Genomic DNA, 21373 nt, shown 5'->3' with positions numbered 1-21373 from the left:
TATGAATAAGTTGAAAATTAACATTATTTTGGAATAAGACATAAAATCTCTGTTGCAATCAATTTCTTTTCATGTTCCTAACCGTGTCACCAGAAGTCAAAATCTGCTATTTATAAAATTTTCTAAGAGCAACTTTGGTTTTTATGCCCCAATGTCCAGAATGTGTAGATTAGTCAATTCATCACACGACTTGGAATTTTTTGCGATAGATCTTCCGGCTTTTCGTAGATCTCTTCGCGACTAAACAGTGTGGGATGAAGTTGGATTGGCATGGTTTAGCTCAAAGTTTTTGGTCTTTCGTTTTTTTTAATATATTGTATACTATTATTGTTTTGCCCTTGTTTGTCTTTGCTAAATAGTTTTATGTTCTTTTTGTTCAGTTTCTTGCATTTATGTTTCTTCATGTAACTGTTGTAATTGGCTTAGGCCGTATATATATATATATATATAATAAATAAATAAATAAGAGTACCGTTGCAACACTAATGCAGCACAGACAGCACGCAACTTCAATATGTACGGGGTAAACACCGCAAGCAAACGCTCTGCACATTTTTTGTTTGATTGGTTTCATTTGGGAAATTTTGAACTCAATAAAAACCCCCATGGAAGCAGACCCACCTCAAACTACGACAGAGCTAGCGGAAGCTTTCAAGGTAAGTGACAAAAGAATATTAAGTAATTTACATAAAGTTAAAAAAGTAAAGATGCTTGAGAAGTGGGTGCCCTATGAGCTGAATAAACACCAGTAGCAAGCTCGCATCGATGCCGGTATTGCTTTACTGAGCCGACACAATACCAGAGGAATTCTGAGGGGAATCTTAACATGCTACAAGAAATGGATTTTGAACAGCAACCGTAAGCATTCACCGCAGTGGTTGGGCAAAGGGACTCCAGCCAAACAATGCCCAAAATGAAAGATCACCCAAAAGAAGCTCATGGTAGCGGTATAGTGGTCCTGTGTCATTGTTATCCACTACAGCTTCATAAGATCTGGCTCAATTGTACCTGCAGATGTATATTCTCAAGAATTGCAGACGATGATGGAGAAGCTCGCAGTAAAACAACTGAAGCTGGTCAATCGCTCATTGCCACTGCTTCTACGACAACGCCCGGCCGCATACTTCACGGCAGACGGTCTCTAAGCTGCAAGAGCTGAAACTGTGGACTCCTTCACCCACCAAACTCACTTGGCCTTGCTCCAACTTATCATTTTAAAAAAATACTTTAATAATATTTAACAAGGGAAAAAACCTTGTTCCAAAGAGTCAGTTAAAAATGCTTTCATAGCATTTGCCCAAGAGCCCAGTCGTTGATAACTCAATGTATAATTTTTGTACAAAAAAACAGTTTAATTTTTCTATAAAAAAACAGTTTAATTTTTCTATAAAAAATGGCAATTTCATGGGTAAGCACTTAATATAAATAAATGAGGAGTGATGATTATGGTTTGTGAGTGAAAACTCATGGTGGAAAGGTCCTTCAGACAAAAATTAATAAATTCAATTACCATTATATAATTTTGAATTCTCTGTTTTTGTATAAATACATTGACTTTTATAATAAAGATACCAGTCTCAAAGATGCCACAAAAACAATTAAACCGGTCACAGATTATAAATGATAATTATGTGTTATTTCAAATTTGTGGGTTCTATCACTCACCTTTTATTTCTGTAGTAAAAGATTTCAAATTAATCTAACACAATCTGATCTTAAATTTGCATTGATATTCTTACCTTTGAAAGAAAAAACTTTAAGAATGTATTTAGTACGTAACAGCTCCCAATATATTATTATTATTATTATTCATTTTAAGCGAGCAGCTTAAAGCTGATATGCTTAAATCTATTTAAACGAAAGTTAGTTACTGGCGCACTTTAACTTTTCCGAAAACAAATCAAGTCCATTTTTGAACCCATTGAGACTACACATTAAGATCAGCTCTTGTGGCAGCATATTCCAACCATTAACAACCCTATTGCTCAAGAAATACTTCCGTGGATATAGATTGAATCTCGTTTTCTCCAGCCTAAGACTGTGGCCTCAAAGACGAACATCTTGTTTAAGCTCGAACATGGGATCCAAATTTGAGCAGCTATAGTGACTGTTGAGTATCTTGTATGTCTCTATCAAGTCACCCCTTTCTCGCCGTTCCTGCAGCGTTGTGAGACCGAGAGTTTCCAGTCTCTCCACATATGGAAGCCGTTTTAGGGTCGGCAACAACTTTGTAGCTCGTCTTTGGACTCTTTCCAACAAGTTGATATCCATAACAAAATAAGGATTCCATATCTGAAACCCGTATTCGAGAGTAGGTCTGATATATGTTTTGTATATTTTTTTAGTAGCATATTCGGTGTTATATAATATGAGAAGGCTTTTTTTATCAAGTAGATAATTGAATTGGATTTTTTGTTATGTTTAATATGTGACATTACCGTTTTAAATCATCTGTTATTGTTATTCCAAGGTCTTTTTGTTGTTTCACAGTTTTCAATATATGAGAGGGTATTAGAAGCAAACTTAGGAATGCAATATTTGCAAAAAACTTATAACTTTTTAAAAAAATATGTACCATTTTGGAAAACATAGATTCATCATAAAAATTTATTATAGAAATAAAAATTGAGTGATACTTTAACCCACAAATTTGGAATATCCATCTTTTATTTCCATAATAAATTACAATGAACTTCCATCAAGAATTTTCACTTACAAACTTAAATGTTTTGGAGCGCTCTGACTTTTCTTCATCAACACGTATTTTCTTCCTGGATTATGGCACTAGAGCAGTGATTTTCACATGAGGAGATAAAGCGAAAATCTAACCCTTATTATTATTACGAATATATAAATAGCTCAAAAAAGTCGAAAAAATGTTTGTTCAATTAGCTAATAGCAGGCAATCCAACGTTTCGGCAGGACGTCTGTCAGGTCCGCCAGTATGTTATAAAAAATTAGGTTTCGTATGTTTGAGGCTGCAAATCTCGGAAAGTAATGGATTGACTCAAAATTTTTACATAACATTACATTTATTTATTTATTCATACAAATACATACATATTACAAAAAAATATAAAAATAACATATCCTAAACTCTATGAGGCCATTGGCCCTGTGTTAAAGAAGAAAATTTCTATTTACTTTTTATTCGGAAGTTTCAACGGAAACGGAACATTCTATGCGTATTAAATTAACTCATAATTTGTCATAGTTAATAAGTACTGAATGACAATTCTACACAGTGCTTCCATTTTATAAATGTTAGCCAAAGTTACAATTTTCTTTCCTCATATTCTACAGCATGGGCACAGCAACGCAAATAAGGATATTCAATTAAACAATGTGTTTTCTCGGTAAATGCACAGTTGCTAGACTATTTTTATTTACGCTCCTAATAATTGATACCAGACAAAGCCTCAGCGAAGCGCGGTCGGGTTCAGCTAGTTAATAATAAATATAACATCAACTCCTCAGAGTAATTATAAGCCACCGGCTTATAGTCGCCCGTACAGACAAAAACCATTCTATGATTATCAATGGCGCCGTGGCGCAGTTGGTTAGACGGCCAACTGTGAAACTGGTGTTACAGGTTCGATTCCCGCCAGTTGCAATAAAAAATAATCAAAGAAAGATTTTTTCTCAATTGGTCTGGGTGTTGTGGTGTATTTTTCATTACCTCCTTCCATATCCCCTCAATCCCACCTGCTGACAAGCCTCTAAATAGAGGCTTAGCGGGTTATTCCTTTAACAAAACACGAAGTTAGCTACAGTTTACAGCAATACAACGGGCCGTAGGTATCAGTGCGAGCAGTGAGTTTTTAGATTAGTAAGCTGCGAAAATTCTGATAAAATGTCTATAGCGGTAGTATGGCACATCCAAAGAAAATCACTATTTTATATTTGATAAATAATATAAATAGGCGCCAACGGTTAATAGTTTTAGTCAAAATATTTTCTAATTTAACACGATTGATTAACAAAAAAAAGCATTAAAAATAAACATGATTGCAAAAAAGTAGAACCCGCAGGGACTCGAACCCCAGCCCTAGTTACTAGGAAGCAAACGATTCATCCGCATGGCTATTTCATGTACTATTATTCATTAGGGTACCGATATATCATTTCTTTTTTGCGACTATTGTAACTTGAAATAAAACACTATTGCTTAGTGAATAATAATAAAAACTTAATTATTTTAAAGTATTCCTCACCCAGTACTATAGTTCACTAAACAAAACATAAATTGCCTTTTTAGAATCATTCTTTCTTCGGTTTTTTTTAACTTTTATATTCACGAAACAATGTAAATTATACTTTATATAATTCTTTGCATATATTTACTCTTAACACTATTCACTATATTGATTCATTAGTAATGTTTTCATCATAACTCAAACCAAACATTATGCCTAGACTTCCATATTCCCTTCTCAAAAATGTTTTCCCTCTGTTAAAATAAATTTTAATTATTTTTAACGTTTAAATAGGTACTGAAGAATAATCTATAATTGAACTGTCATCATCTGCATAAAAACATTTTATAACTCGTAGAGATTTAATTTTTGTTTAGCAAATCTTTGTTTTTCAAAACCCACCGAAGGATTTATACTGATGCGCTGATATTAAGGATTAAAATGTCAGTTTGTAATATACTTTATTTTACAATAAAGTAACTTTCAAACCACCTAACAGGCTTGCCAAGTATTATTATAATCTAACTTCCGTGTTAAGGCATAATATATTAGTTATCTCTTTCTCACATATAACCGGTGCGTATAATGCTACCTCCCTTGCATGATCTTAAGTCAAACAGTTTTATTTTAAAGAATAATAGCCCTTATGAAGAAGTGTTGTAAAATTACATTGTATTTAGGAAAGCTGCAAGATTCAACTCGAGAGTATGAGATTTGGGGTTTAAACCCCTTAAGGACATAATAAAATTCACATTTTATCTTTGGCCGCGCAAGCTCGTGCAATCCAGTAGTAATAATTTTGGCCGATAGAGGCGCACTGGCTCGCTGTATGGACTGAAGTTTTAAACTAAATAGATGTAAACTTACTAACGCAAGAAATGCAAACGATGGCTTGTGACATATTTTTTCCTAATAATAATGGAACATAAAACAATACTTTCGATGTCAAAAAAATATAGTAAGCTGCAAATAATGGGTTATCAGGAGAATTCGCCCCTAGTAGGTACTTAAATCGAGAATTGCAAGCGCAAACCGAAACGTTTTTAAACCAAAAATTTGGAAGGCTATTATTCTATGATATAAAGCGAAAGGGCATCTCTACAAGCGGGAGCGAATTATTACTCTGAGATCAACCCTGATGATGGACATTGAATGGATCCATTTTAGAGGTCTTTTTAGATCTGCACATTTTAAAAACTAATTTTAAGCTTAAATGAACTGTTAATTACTTATTTTTTTTCAAATCAAACAAAGTAAAACATAACCATGGAATTTTATTGATATTTTTATCAAAACGATTATCATATTACATCTTTTCCTTTACAAAAACTGGGAGAGTTAAAAAAATATGGATGCTCAAATATAGGCAGAATGGTGAATATTACAGTCTGTAAAATGATCACTCAAACCAGCCAATGACAGGTCATAAGGCCTGTAAATGATTATAATATACAATAGCAGCATTAAGATGATGCGTATACATCTGATGCGTTGTTTTTTTAAATATAGAAAATATAAATGGAAAACATTATAAATGTATGCGTTGTGTCCGGGTGGTTTTTGAACGCATTAACCGAGCATCCGCCAATCACTTTCCAAAGAAGGCTATTTTATTGCTCCAAAACTCTGTTTGTCAAGAAGTTCTTCCTGGGGTTGAATGTGAAGGAGGTAGTGTTTAATTTTAATGAATGACCTCTGAGATGGCGGTTATTATTCAGAGTAAACGTTGACTTTAACAGTAGTGCATTATATTGCTGTTAAGATTTTGAATGTTTCAACCTAGTCACTACACCGCCTCCGGGTTGTCATATGTTTTATTCTTTAGAGAAACTACCATTTTAGTTGGCCTTCTCTGGACTTTCTCCAACAAAATTTCAAGATATGGGAGGCATAATGCAGAATTTCAGGAGTGAGAACAAGTCATAGATAATGTGGGAGAATGTTAATTTTAAAAAAATAACCAATAAAATTCTGACTTGTATATTTTACCATAAACCTAATACAAAACCCATATATAAAAATATATTACAAGTCTTATTTTATAAAAATTATGTACTTATTTACATTACATCACAGTTACTAACTTTCGTATTTTCGTACAATACATGGCAATTAAAATTACATATTTATATTTATTAGTGAAAACATCTTATACAAAGGTTTGATAATACTTTTTAAAATGAAGATTTTACATAAAGTTAAAAATCATATTTATCCCCTGACCATGGTCAGGTTAAATGTAAATTTACCTATTTTTAATGTAAATTTGATGCAATCACAATTCAAGCCTTCGCTTCAAAACAATATAATACAAAATTATTTCATTTATTAACTACTTCTTCAAAGTCCCTTTCTTCTTGGTAATTTAGATTCCTCCGAATAACGAGAAGAATAGCCTAGTAAAAAAAGGACAATTTAAAACATAATAATCATTACACAAAAGTTGTTAAATATTCTTTAAGATTGATAGATATTTTAACAAATGAGAACCTCAAATGAGAAGCCCTCCTCTCCTCAAAGTATAGTGTGGTAGAAAGGATATTTTTTATTTCAGTTTATATTTATTTAACACTTTATATACAATATATATACATATAAGGGCGGGCATATTGCCTTAAGGCAATTTTTTCCTACCTACCCGAACCGTTCAGTTTGAGAAAATTACAAATACATGGACCTATTGAATCTTACAATTTTATACAAAAATTTAAAACAAAGATTAATAAAAATATTTTTTTAAATTAACACTATACTATGAAGAGAGGAGTGGGGATGGGAAGGAAAGAAGAAGGATAAAGGAACAATTTAAATATTTAGATAGTGGCATTTCAATCTACATACATATACAGACATACATACTTCTTCTATGCAAAATCAATGGTGAGAATTTCTCCTATCAAACTGTTCGGGTACATAACAAGTTGCATTAAGGCCAAAAAAACACCGAACAAGTTATGTAAAAAAAATATTAAAGTTAATTAATTGTTGTGTTTCTGTCACAATGGGATGTTTCAATCTCCATTTAAACGGAAACTAACCAATCATCGTTATTTCCCCACCCGCACCCAGTGAGACATAAGGCACTGCATTGGTACTCCAATTGCGGCATATCTTGATCATTTTTGTTACATGGAAGGCAAAGTTATCACTCTTACGCATCATGTGCTAGTCTAAGAACTACATCCAGAGGCCGGTTTAATTAAAAAAGTTTCTACAAATTAATGAACCTATCCAAAAAGTAAAAAAATATAAAAATAATATTAATGTTAGATATAGAGTAATACTCGATAAATGTTTTTTTAGTAGGGACTTTTGCCAGACTGCAAGAACAATTTATTATTTCAGTTAATAATTGTTGGCAGAAGTTACTCTTTGTGTATATTTTATTGTGAAAAATCGGATAGGATCCTAAATTTATAGATGGTTTTGGTTTGTTTTGTTTTGTATGTGTTGACTGCCATTGTTATTGCGAAACTAAATACACTAAGTCAAAAACGTATGAAATACTGCCCTGCCATTTATGACCCGAAACCTTTGCAGTTGTCAATAATATTTTTTTTCTCTATCTTTCACATACCTCATTAAAATGTTGCTAAGAGGGTATTTTGGTGTAAAACATACTGTGATTGAAATGTTGCTAAGAGGGTATTTTGGTGTGAAACATACTGTGATTGCACAAACGGCCGTGCCAGCCGGAGTTGCACTGGCAAGTATTATCGGGACCGCATATCCCGTGGCGGCAAGCTCGACTGCACGTCGACCTCTGTGGTACGCGCCGTCCGATCTCACAGTGGTTCCCTCCCAGGCCGGGAGGACACCGACATTTGTTCACGCCTTTACATTTCCCGCCACTAAGACACGGTATAACGCATTTTGCTGAAACAAAATTATAAATTTCAGAGTAAATCCTTGTAATCGCACTTCCGATAAAATCGAGAGTCAACTAAAAAAAGTAGAATTTCTAGGGGAGCCTAAAAATTAAAATAACATCAAATAAATAAATAACTTAAACTCATGCTTTTTCTCTTTTTTACTCTTTAAATCAATGCCAATGTGTCATATATATTTAGATTTATCTAAAAAATGCTTTTAAATTTTTTAAGAAAATATCAATTTTTGACAAGAAAATAGTTGAAATATGACAATATTGAATGGCCGCATTCAAATAAGTGGTGTACGAATGTCATAAAGCAATCTAGTGGTTAAATCACATAGCTGAAATTATGTCTACTTTTAGCAGATAGAGTTTATATCATATTATAATTTATTCAGTAACTTAACTGAAAATAATTTTCTTTTTAGTTATGACTATTTTATCAGAGGTGTGATGTAATGACAAATGAAATAGTTTTACTTGAAGTTTTACAAAAATTTTCATTCAAATTGAATTTAATATTTCATAACATCAATTTTGTTAAGTGCCCTTGAAGATAAATAAAATATTACAAGATTATTATATTTTTAGTCATTATCATAATTTCATGCCCGCTCCCCAGTTGCAACATATGATATCCAGGCCTCTCAGTCGGTGTCCTGTAGTTCTGACATAGACATTTTTACTTTGCAAGGCATTAAATTCTCGACATTCTCGATGTCCACTGCTGACTGTTCGTCGGCAGTTTATGTCAGAATCTAATATAGAACACATAAAAAATATTATTTACTTAGATTAGAAATTTATACTTTATGTTTCAATTTAAAAATTCATGCTTTTTACCATGTTTTTATTGCTGTGTACAAAATTTAATTTTGTTACTTTGTTCTATTTCTAAATTAAAGTTTCTGATTTATTTCTTTTACTTGGTATTATAATGATGTTCAAGTTGATTTAAATTCATTTTAATATATTATAAAAGTATTATTGATGTCAACGTCATTTTGAGTAAGTCCAAATCATTGCATACAAATACTTTAACCGTCCAGGAAACCAAGTTATCAAAATTGTTTTATATTTCAATAGAGATAGAGAACCTTTTAAAATAGTCGGTACCTTCATAGCATTTTTCAACTCCTGCCAATAGGACCTTTACAGGAAAGACATCAATCAACTACAATTAAAATGGCGAACATATTTAAGTTATTTTTTTATTATTTTTAAATGCATATTTTTAAACCTTTTTATTAATGTTATTTTTCTCTTTTTTACTAAGCTAAGTTTTATTTTTGATTTTGCATTGCAGCATGCTTTTTTGGTTTCTGTCTTTTTTTTATTTTAATTTATCATGTTGTTTTTTTTTATTTATTATTTTTTAAATTGTTTTATATAACATATTCTGTTTGTACTTACCTGTATTATTTTTGTAAATGCCCCTTGGGCGTATTGTAAAATTAAATAAATATTTTTTTTTAAATTAAAAAATATTTGGGTCTCGATAAATTAATGGGAATTCAAATAATACTGTAAATTAATAAATAATAATATGAAAAAAAAAATCTATACAAATAATGGCTATTTCAATGGTTCCACCATTTAATGTGAATAATAATAATAATATTTGGCTGATTTATATAGTGCCATTTTTGTGAAAAATCACCTCAAGGGTGCTTTACAATTGTATACTTAAACTTACATTCTAACTAAGCTAAAGTGACATATTATATTTTCTGATTTAAAATTGAGGGTATGATAAACTAAAGAAGTGAGATTTTAGTTGGGATCTGAACTGACTGTCGATGATTCGTAAGTTTGAAGGCAATTGGTTCTAGGCAGAGGGGCCGGCAACGGCAAAAGCACGATCTCCGAATCTAGTGTTTGGGAAGCGCCGATTTTCGACAAGTTTTCCTCTGCCTGAATCAAGCGTTGCCTAGTAGGTGAAATAATTTTGATGAATTTCAGCATTAATAAAAAAGGTTTCAGCACATTTACTTTGCAAAAATAAACGGATAGAAGAATTTTTTTTAATGAAAAAATAGGGAATGTTGTGGAAAGTTAACCAGCAAATGCCTTTACATTCATTTTTCAATCCCAAAAAGGTTTCCCATCTCTGCTAAAAATATTTATAAATGTTATTGATGTTTTGAACCTCTACGCACATTTATATGGTTATTGTAATTGCCGGCCAGTATTTTATTCGACCCCAAAAAACACTGTTACTGAACAGTCTACTGAGATTAATGGAATTGCGGAATTAACTCTCTAGGGAATCGGTACAAAGACAGTGAATGAGTTTTAAAATTGTTTCAATAGACTTCCAACAATATAAAGCACAATGATATAGACAAATCAGCTATGAGCTGGCTGATTATAATAATTTATTGACAAAACCACATAGCTTATTTTGACATGATGTTTGAATCAAAATTTCTGGTTTTTACTTTTTTTTAGATTAAGTATCTGTAAACAACACAAATATCACTCGTATGACAGTTTTACAGTTTATTTTTTTGCACCACAACAGGCCAGGAGGCCCAATTACAGTGGTGAATTACATCACAGAACAACCAGGCTTGAGAAAAATCACATTTTAATTTTTGAGTTCTCACCGGGAATTGAACCCGGAACCTTCCATGTGAGCCAAACGTCTTGACCACTACACCACGAAGGCCGCCTTTCGTTCATATCATTAGTGAATTGCGTAATTTAAAAAATATATAATAATTATTTGTTATATTTATAAAAGTATTTCTTTTACTAAAGTCGGGTTGTTTGATCAGTATACAGATCAATTGTTAAAAATCAAAAGTAATAGTTAAGTTTTGAAAAAGTATTTATTTTTTCATACAAAAAAGATTCTGTTTTTCAAATTGTTACTAATACTTTCTATTTTTGACTATTAATAATGATGAAACAACCGGGCCTTAGGGTTTATGGACATTGTGTTTTGTTTGCTCCGAAATTACAAGATTTTGTGTGTACTCGAGTAATGATACTGTGGTGAGTTGAGAGCTTTTGTTGATGTCACCAACTGAAATTCAGTTTCCCATTTTAACATACATAATATTATACAATAAACTTACTTTCCAGCTCATTATGTATTGCCTAAGCTTATATTTGAAAGTGTGATAGGCTTACATATTATAATAGTATGTAACATGACTTACAATATTCGCAGTGAAATCCAAAATAACCTTTTGGGCAGTCACATGTATCTTTCTGTACACATTTCCCTCCATTAAGACATTTCTCAGCACAAATTCCTAGAACAGTCCCTATATGTATAATAATACTTATGAAACAAATCTTTTCTTTCAGATCATAAAAATGCTTCAAAATTTGAAAGTAAGACAGGGATCCATGGGAAATTATCTTGTAGTAAGGAGAAGTATTTGTAAGAAAGCATGCAATCAAACAGATCATGAGGTTGGAATATTGTGATTCAAATTATATTGATTTGATTCTCTTAATGTTTTCTAAAATAACGTTACATTTTTTTTTTTTTTCAGCTTGACTCAATTATAAGAGTAGATCATGCAGGGGAGTTAGGGGCAGACAGGATATACGCAGGACAAATGGCTGTATTGGGAAACACCCCAAGTGGACCTCTCATAAAACACATGTGGGAACAGGAAAAGGTTCACAGGGCCAGGTTTGAGGAACTCATAAAAAAATATAGAGTGCGTCCAACAGTCTTGACCCCTCTTTGGAATATTGCAGGATTTGTGTTGGGAGCAGGTAATTATAATTCATTGAGATATTCAATGTCACAGAGTACTTGCATCTCAAGTTCTACTTTATTAATGAGGTTTTGTGACAATTTTAAACTAAAAAAGTTTGTGTTATAGGCTCTGCACTCCTGGGAGAGAAAGGAGCGATGGCGTGCACGGTAGCTGTAGAAACAGTGATTGTGGACCATTATAATGACCAATTACGAACACTAATGAAGGATCCAAATGTAAATAAAGAGTTGTTAGAAACGATTACAAAGTTTCGGGATGAAGAACAGGAGCATCATGATACAGGGATAGATCACGGTGCGGAACAAGCACCATTTTACAAAGCGTTCACAGAAGTCGTCAAAATGGGCTGCAAAGGAGCGATCGCAATTTCAAAGCATATTTAAAATATTAGATAATAGTGTTACTGCTACAGAATAATTAAATGTGGAGAAATTAAAGTATTGCTTTTGTAATAGTTTCATTTTTTACTATACGGCTATTATTTTTACTAAACCCACTAGACACTAGAAGCTCAGCATTACAGTTTGTAATTGTACAGAAGAGAAATCATAAAAAGGAAAATGTAATAACCTCCTTCACAATGTCTTCCCTGATACCCTGTAGGACAACTACAGATTCCCGGGGCTGTACAGTTGCCCCCATTCATGCACTGCGGGTAACACAGAGCGGTTTTGCAGTACTGGCCCATATACCCTTCGGGACACTGGCAGATCTTCTCGTGGTTGCACCACCCTTCATTAGCGCACTTTTTATCACATTCTGGATCTGGACCTTCAAAATTTAATATCATTTAAGAAATAGTTGTATTTGAAAAAATAAGTTATCAATATTTTTGTTAATTATTATGAAGCTTATAAATCTGAGCACAATTTTAAGCATATTACTGCATAAATAAATATAATTTAAATACTGTCGCCACAAATTCAAAGCATTATTGAGTACTAGCATAGAGGAAATCACCACTAATATGTATGACAAAATAAAAGCTGTTATGCAAAAAATAAAAGCTTACGGGTTATTTTGGTTCTGGTTTAAGACATCATAAATGCTTTTCATGGTCGAATGATTGGACATGAGTGTGATTCCTAAGTAAATTAGTTTCTAATGCATTACAAATTGTGGACATCTTTCATACTGAGATAGGTATATTGAGAAAATAAAAAAACATATACTTATATTAAGGCTCATAAAGAAAACTGATAAAGTAAATAAAAGAAATGTTGAAAATTGATTCCCATGTAAAGTATTTTGCGACATTGTACGTTACTTACCAATCCTCCAGTTATTGGATGATGTACCACCTCGGAGATTTCCTGATTAAGCATCGAATTTACCTTTCAAGTTAAGAACATATAATGAAAAATTACATAAACTCAAAAGCAATTGATAAAAAATAAAATAGTGTATGGATACTGAAGTTTTAATAATGTTTGTGGAAAAATTAAAGGAAAATACATATAATTCAATAAATTTAAGTTTTACAAAAAATACATGTACATAATATATGCAAATATTTATCAAGTGGCAAAAATATGAATAAAGCATGCAGCGTTTTCTTTAGAATGTTTGCAAGGAAAACAATATCCTTGTTTTTTTTAAAGAACAATTTATTTGTAAATTACTATGAGAATATAGATAAAACATCACCAAGGCTCTACCTCTGTAATAATATTTTTTTTAAATGATACAAACAAGATAATAAAGTCCTTGCATACATCCCGAAGCGTTAAAAATGCGTTGGCGATACAATACCTGCTTTTGCTAAATACACACCTCTCTGGGCACATTCCTTCTTTAAGCTTAATCGGAGAGGAGTACCTTTAAGTAATAAACCTCTTCCGGTTTGGATTACAAGACCAATTTCAAATGTTCCAATTCCACTACTATTACCTGAACAAGGTAACCAAACACTGAATTCTGTGGAGAAAAATACAACACTCGTCAACAGTTTTTACTTGAAGGGCGTCTAGAAAATATAAGAAATCTTTCAATTCAATTACAGTAAAACAAAAACTTTGTTATTAGTGTAACTCATACGAGTTTATTCTGATAAAAAAACACAACTTTAGTTTCGGGAGAGCACTCCTCCCATCGAAGGGTGATACAAAACTAAAATAAATACAGAATAATATTAATATAATAATATATCATAGAGTCTAAACAAACTAACAGATTAGTGGTAGAAACTGAATTTGAATTGGTGGTTTATTATATAAATAAAAGACGAGTGATACTTTAATCCACAAATTTGGAATATCCAGTGACTGGTTTCATCGCATTCGCGACATCTTCGAGACTGATGATGTCGCGAAGAGAAGATGTCACGAAAGCGATGAAACTGGTCACTGGATATTCCAAATTTGTGGATTAAAGTATCACTCGTCTTTTATTTATATAATAAATTACAATGAACTTCCATCAAGAATTTTCACTTACAAACTTAAATGTTTTGAATTGGTGGGTCGGTATTCCACTTATTTAAGGTGTTAGCATTATTTTAATAAAAATTTTGAGAGGATATGCAAGTCTAGGCATTTACAGGCCCTACCCTCACCCACATCAATAAAGGTTTCAGGTCTTTTACTTCACAAAAGTCAACAGATGGAAGAGTTGAGGAAATGCATATGTTTAAACATGGGCAGAATGGTGAATGTTACATGGTGTTTAACAGTGGTTTCGGCACTGTTTATCTAAACGGAGCGGCACTCCAGCTCTGGTCAGGACCAAATATTACGTTTCAAAAAAATATCTACTTAAGTCTCTTTAAACCATTTGAAATAATAACAAACGTATTTATTGCCGACAACCGGTAAAAGTCTAAACATGTGTCATTTGCACATTGCGCATGTTGCCATCCTAAATCCCATCCTTCAAAACAAGAACAGAAGAATTTGAACTAGTTACCATCTAATTTTATGATTATTTTGAAAGATTTCTGCCAGTGATAAAAGGTTGGAGCATAGAATTAAGAATAGTCCAGAACCGCATACGCACATAAACCAGAAGGCGACTCAACTACTCATAAATGAGTAGGTTTACGTTTTGACCCATTAGTTTCTTTGTAGACGTCGCTCAGTACGCAACTCTTGATTTGAATTCAACTATGCCGTGTTGTGTCTACTACTGCTAGGATCTTAAAGAAACAGGATGCAATCACATTTCATGTATAATTAGCAAATTAATGTGTATATAACAAATGCATTACTTAAAAATTGAATTATTTTTTCCATCTGTCTGATTGTCGAAGAAACAAAATGGAAATTTCGTTAGTGTTGCCTGAGTAGTAAATTTTTTAACCCTACTTTGCTCATCTAATGTAAGAATTTATGAAAATTGGATCTTGGATTATACAACTCTGTGGTGGACATTTGACTGACATCATCTTCAAAACATCAAATATTATTTAACATGACATAAAAATATCCGTTTTATGCAAAATAAAATTTGTTTTATATTTTAAGTTTAAAGTTCATTAATTCAATTACTCCTATTAAATCGACTGCTCCAAGTAAGACAGCACTAAGTCATAAAATATAGTTTTGCAGAAAAGCAAATTGAAAATTTGTTTTTTTTCCATATTCTTGGGTCAGGATTCATAAGCTTTTAAAAATTGTAAAAATATATTATTGGTCTACACTTTCTAAGTAATCTAGTACTTTATTAGAATTCCTACTATTTAATAGTGTTTTGGGACATAGTGCTGTTTTCTTCGGAATTCGTATTTCAGCTATGTGTAGTATGTTATATGAAAATCAAATAAATTATTAAACTTTCAATGAGCTATTTTATTTTTAAAAATGAAAAAAATATCAATTATTGACATAAAAACCACCCAAATTTATGATATTTTCGAAAATCCTAATAAATAAAACTATTCAAGGCGGGGTGGGGTGTTTCTTGTGCGTTTGCGCACATTTTTATCTGCCGGTGTCATTTTTCTTTTCCGAACAGAAGATATACCTATTACGGAACCCACAATATCAAATGAATCTTCTGAACTCTGTATAGTAAAATAAATCATTAATAAAACCGACATATAAATTATTCATGTTAACAAGTATGTATCTACAATTTACTATCGATGCAATACACAGTGATAGGAATTCCATCATACAACTGTTGTATCAGTAGCATCGTAGAACATTCCCGTTTCCTCATTAAGATACATCATTATTATTTTCGCTGTTCTACTTGATATAACCATTGTTAACACACCACAATGTACGTATATCTATCTCTCTATTCTCAATCGAAACACAATACACTAATTACTCGAGACAAGTTAGTAAAACTGAAGCAAACTTAGCAAAATAATCAGCAACTCAACCAGCAATTCAACCTGTCAAATTTCAAATAATAAAGTTTTATCAACATTATTATTTATCGATCGAAGAAGAAAGTAAGTCTGACTTACAACCATAGAAGAAAAATATTTCCCGGAGAGTAAGGAAGTAAATCAACTTACTTCTTTATTCCATGAAAAAAAAATGCTTTTTGACATAAAACTATTTTTTATATTAATTTATTAACCAAGTTAAAAGAGATAGAGTAATGAAAGTCTTCTTGGAAGGAAGACAATGATTTATAACCTTCAGAAATGGAAGTAAGTCAAAAACCTTAATTTCGGAGTTACTGCCTTCTTCCTTGGAGCAGTCGAAATGACCCTTTACTTATCTACTCTGTTGTGTCAATCAGTAATTCCGCGTGCACAATAAAATTTTAGAGAAATTAACAGATTGCTTTATTTTTTCCCTCACATTTTGTTATGATTTTTTTTCCCATCAAGCAACATTACGCTGCGACATCAAGAATGCGCGCGGCGAAAGTAGAGCATAGTGGGGGAATTATTGGACACAGTCCGATGTATTCAAATATGATTCTACGCTCCTTCTGGACTATTCTTAATTCTATGGGTTGGAGTTTATACTGCTTTTTAGTGTTTAATTGACCTACCAATTATGTGAAAAAACTGTCTTATGAAAATACCGACTTTTTCCCGTAACATTTTTTTCTGCATTACATCCTATTTTCAGTGCACGTTTTTACAAAACACAGATTTGATGTTTAAACAATTAGTATTTCGAAAACTTTCATACAGCCTGGTCACATAAAGGTCTCGTCGCGAGGTTTTTAAGAGTGACATATTTTTAAAATTGTAGAACTTTGCAGAACAATAGATTTTGTTTTTTTAAGAATAAACATATATTTTTTATTTAATTTGTTTTTAAGTAATCAGCGTACACTTTGATTTTTCATAATTATTATTTTTGTATCTATTAGAGAATTTTTTGCAAATCAGAGTGGATTTAGACAATTTTAGTTATTAACGGGGTTGTATTTGTTTTTATATTTTTTGATACCTGTAATATCTTAAACATAAAATCAGTGAAAAGCGCAAACAACAAACAATAAATATATTTTTGGTAAGAAATGCAAAGTTGAAGAGCACACGAAGAGTGAAATTCCAAGAATCCTCTGAAGAAAATATTTTGAAATTTTTAGGAGTTGCAGGTTTATGCGAGTGTGGGTAAGTATTTTTTTATATCTAGGTAGGTACTTAATAATAATAATTCATAATAGCATAATGTTTAATATAATCTTACTCTGTTTTGCACATAAATTATTATGTGTGTGGCAAACCAATTTCTGTATGTTTGATCTATATAAAATCTATCATAAAAATTAAATAGTGTGAACCCCTGACACATAGCATTATAAAATACTTTTAAAGGAAAAATAAAACATAAAAATATTTTATTCATGTTTTGTTGATTAGTTAAAAAATAGAGAAAAGATTAAAAGATGCTTATTGGATACATTAAATGGCTAATAGTAATAATAATGGGTACTTAAAAATAATACCTTTTGGTCTTCTAGGAACCCTGCCTTTTGTTTTGATCGAAATCAAAGGTGGTTTTAATATCATCGGATCTGATGAATTCAAGGTATCAAAATGATAATAGTATTTTTTGTTTCCCGCTTTCCATGTGAAATTGACATACTCTACCTCAGATGGTATGACAGGAAGAGTTTGAGAGAATTTTGGATCTAATATATATGAAAGAACATTCCCATTGACGATCGCAAAAATCTCCATTGAAAACCCTGAAAAAATGCATAAAAACGCTAGCATAATATATAAAGTTTGTATAATTAAATAATCCACTGGATACTTTTTGTTAACTTCTAAGGAATACTTTAAAAAATGTATATTTAAAAAATAGGTGCACAATATGTGTTGGTGTTTGTGTGTAAATGTGTATATCTGTGGGAGAAAAATAGAATATTATGACTTACTTGGTAACATCTTAAACTAATTAATTAATAACATATAAATGGAAAAACTATCGGGAACTTTTCATACAAAGTATAAAAGGATTAGGTTCTAGGCAGAGGGTTCGGCTATGGCAAAAACTCAATCTCCTAGTCCGGTTATTAGGTTTCACTGGAGTTTGGCAATTTTATCTGTGTCTGAATCAAATATCTGATAATAAACAAACTCACCACTAAACATTTTGACTTGGCGTTCATCGATCCAAAGAGAGAGGTCTCCGAGACCCTTGGAGTCACTTCTGTGATGAGCTTTAAGATCATTTCTTGCTGAAGAATTTATAACGCATGCCAAGAATATAACTGCAACATATGCCTTGTTCAGGATGTGACACTGAGTCTGTACATCTGGGTAATGGTTATTCGTACTATAAAAATAAAATCAAGGATGTATGTAAGGACATCGAACAAGAAGTAAGAAAAATAATGCATAGCTAAATTAAAATAATTTAGACAAGGATAATCTAAGCATCCTGCGTGTGGTTTGTGACTTAACGTATTTGTAAAGCGGCATTGTGAATTTGGGCTGAAATGTCACCATACTATTGTTTAATCAACAATATTTTAAGAATGTTCAAATGTTTGTAGATGAGACTTGATTTCCCTTCTCAAAAATGTTTTCCCTGTCTGTTGCAATCGGTTTCAATATTATTATTTCTTTAAACTGTCACAGTAAAACTTAGTCAAGTTGTCTTTAAGTGTAAAAGCACTACAATTTAATGATTTCAATCATACTATCTGGGCTGATAATCAGTGAGCCTAACAATGAAAAATAATTTTATTCTTAAACTTTTAAGTCCCCCTTTCAGGGATTTTTCAGCTTTTTGATTCCTTCCGCATAATATGATTCCGGCAACTCTGCATAAAAGCCCACAGTTTCCAACTGAACATCCTCATTTGATGCAAATCGATTTCCAGAGCTATCTTTTTAAATTTGGGAACAAATAGGAGGCACATAGGGTCGAATCCGGAGAATAAGCTGGATGATGATGCAATTCAAAGTGCAATTCATTCGATTTAGCTATTGTTTTCCCGAATGAATGTGCCGGGGTTGTATTGTGATGGAAGAGAGTTTTTTTTGTGTTGCAAATGAGGCCTGACAATAATGGCACATAATACTCGCCAGTTATTGTTTTTCATTTTTGCAAGTAATCGATGAGGATGATGTCATGAGAATCCCAAAATACGGAGGCCATGACCTTGTGTCTTTGGTTTGCATCTTTTATTGCTTCAAAGCACTACCACCATCTTGTGTGGTGCTACGACAAAATAAAAATAAAAAAACTGCCTTTTTTCTTGAATTATTCAATACTCCATATAAACATAAAAAGACCCACGTTGTTTGTTATACACTTGTTGTTTTTTCTATGAACATTAATTTAACAATGTGTAATAATAGTAATATAATATTATACTATTCATATATTTTGAAATTTGGATGGAAATTTTACACAGACTCTGGATATCTCAAGGGATGAAAGTGGTGTCTGGTGGTGAGTAATATTTGTTACTATTTTTAAAAGTATTTTGTTTTCATGTAATAATTTTTAATAAAAATAAGGTACAATAAATGACAAACCATTTCATTTTTTTGAAATCCCAAATTGATTTTTATATGAAACCTATCTACCATTGTTCCTTTTATAGTATACTTTTTTTACCCAGTAATGTGTGGAATCTATCCACTATGTAAACATAGGTTCCGGTGTATTCTGAAATTAAGAAATAAAAGACAAGTGATACGTAAATCCACAAATTCCAGTATTGTTAATTAATTTGTGGATTAAGGTATCACTCTTCTTTTATATCTATAATAAATTACAATGAACTCACGCTGAGAGTTTTCGCTAGCAAACGTGAATGTATTATTCTGTGTATTTTTATTAAATATATTGTTTGTGGTTACAGTCCCCGATGGATAGTATTACATATTCAAGATTCTCTATTTTACGCATAGGGCACTGCATAATGCACCAATTGCTGCACATCTTTATTATCTGCTACGTGAAGGTGAGATGATTAGTATAACGTTTTAGATGTCAGTCCAAAAACTAAGAAATATTGTGGTGAAAAATACTTAATGAAAAATTTAAAAAAAATATTAACCTTGCCGGGAATAGAACCTTGTAGCCATGGCAGTCAAACGCTTTAACCGCTACATTACGAAATGGACAATATCGGAAACAAGAAATGTTAAAATTCAAATAAACTTTCGCTGTCTTAAAACAACAAGAGTTAACGGAATAATCATGACTATTCGCATTTTTTACATTCTAAAATTGAAGAAGTTGATTTATTTAATTATAGAATAAAATTAAAAATATAAATATTGAAGTTAAAGAATTATAAATAAATTACAATTATTTGATAAGCATAATATGTACCTACCTACATAAAAAACAATAACTTTTTTTAAAATTTATTTCAACAGAGAGGGAAAAAGTTTTCAAGAAGGGAATATGGAAGTCTAAGCATTTACAGGGCTTATGACCTGTCATTGGCTGGTTTAAGTGGCCACTTTACACACTGTGTAACATTCACCATTCTGCCCATGTTTGAACATCCACATTTCCTCAACTCTTCCATCTGTTGACTTTTGTGAAGTAAAAGAGCTGAAACCTTTATCACAAGCAAGCATTTGGACATAATCAAACATTGTTGAATAACTTTTTTATTTATTGAATATATAATTTTAATATAATAAATACATATTTTTGTTCTTATTATTTACCCAAATATTTAATTTTGAGGGCTATTTTCAAAAAGTTGTAAATAACTTCAAATAATACACAAACCTATGAATGTGGTAAAAAATATTCGTTTAACTAGATAGTTGTGCAACTAGTTTACCTATGAAACTTTATTTAATTATGGTGAATTAAAGTAAAGGACAACACAATTGCAAGTAAAGGACCATAGGCAAGTTGTTTAAAAAAAGGTTAAGCGGAAGACGCGAATTTATCATTGTTGATGGCGGATGAAAATAACCGGACACCCTATCATAATTAATAAAAATAAGTATATACATAAATAGTTCGAAGACAGTTTTTAGATAGAATACATTTACCTACCGCATTTCTTTCAGTTTATAGGTTTAATTGACTTGACAAAACTATGCCGGAAATTTTAAAAATAAAACAACCACTCCGACACAAAAAAAACCAGTTGTCCGCGAAAAAGTTCATAAATAAAAAGAGTGACAGCGACGGAGCGATGACAGGAACGGTCAT

The 21373-nt window shown here is 31.7% G+C and overlaps 3 protein-coding genes across 12 annotated transcripts in view; 2 read left to right on the top strand and 1 right to left on the bottom strand.

Moving 5' to 3' along the window:
- The window catches only part of Coq7 (ubiquinone biosynthesis protein COQ7, mitochondrial), a 13247-nt gene extending 982 nt beyond the window's left edge, over window positions 1-12265 (top strand). The window contains exons 2-4 of the mRNA XM_088237508.1: window positions 11389-11496; window positions 11580-11808; window positions 11919-12265. Coding sequence (XP_088093634.1) covers window positions 11398-11496; window positions 11580-11808; window positions 11919-12196 — 606 coding nt within the window. The 5' untranslated portion in view covers window positions 11389-11397 and the 3' untranslated portion in view covers window positions 12197-12265. The remainder of the gene's footprint in view (window positions 1-11388; window positions 11497-11579; window positions 11809-11918) is intronic.
- Fic (FIC domain protein adenylyltransferase) overlaps window positions 1-21373 on the top strand; it is a 183215-nt gene that overhangs the window by 110583 nt on the left and 51259 nt on the right. The gene's annotated exons all lie outside the window — the stretch shown is intronic.
- Window positions 6163-21373, bottom strand: LOC148274172 (protein shifted-like). 10 transcript variants are annotated; one of them, XM_088237498.1, is made up of 8 exons: window positions 21215-21373; window positions 18318-18511; window positions 17676-17918; window positions 13566-13730; window positions 12384-12584; window positions 11238-11345; window positions 7863-8072; window positions 6163-6592 (listed from the first exon to the last, which is right to left on the bottom strand). In XM_088237498.1, exons 1-8 carry the CDS (start codon window positions 21217-21219, stop codon window positions 6537-6539), a joined length of 1182 nt encoding a protein of 393 aa, XP_088093624.1. In that variant the 5' UTR covers window positions 21220-21373; the 3' UTR covers window positions 6163-6536. The 10 variants fall into 10 exon arrangements, with proteins under 10 accessions (XP_088093624.1, XP_088093626.1, XP_088093628.1 ...); XM_088237500.1 differs by having other exon boundaries at window positions 11238-11333; XM_088237502.1 differs by having other exon boundaries at window positions 13587-13730.

This window comes from Micrasema longulum, unplaced genomic scaffold (assembly GCF_059751315.1).
Source record: "Micrasema longulum isolate JH-2025_06_02 unplaced genomic scaffold, ASM5975131v1 h1tg001733l, whole genome shotgun sequence".
NCBI lineage: Eukaryota > Metazoa > Arthropoda > Insecta > Trichoptera > Brachycentridae > Micrasema > Micrasema longulum.
Note: the sequence above shows the minus strand (reverse complement) of the source record. Positions and strands in the feature narration are given on the sequence as shown.

Bases quoted from the DNA above. Each gene is read 5' to 3' on its own strand.
- LOC148274172 (XM_088237497.1), bottom strand. The intron at 12,585-13,565 runs GTATTGTATCGC...TAAATTTTGAAG, and splicing joins TGTGTATTTAGCAAAAGCAG to GTCCAGATCCAGAATGTGAT. The intron at 8,073-11,237 runs GTAAGTCATGTT...ATTTTGTTTCAG, and splicing joins TGGATTTCACTGCGAATATT to CAAAATGCGTTATACCGTGT.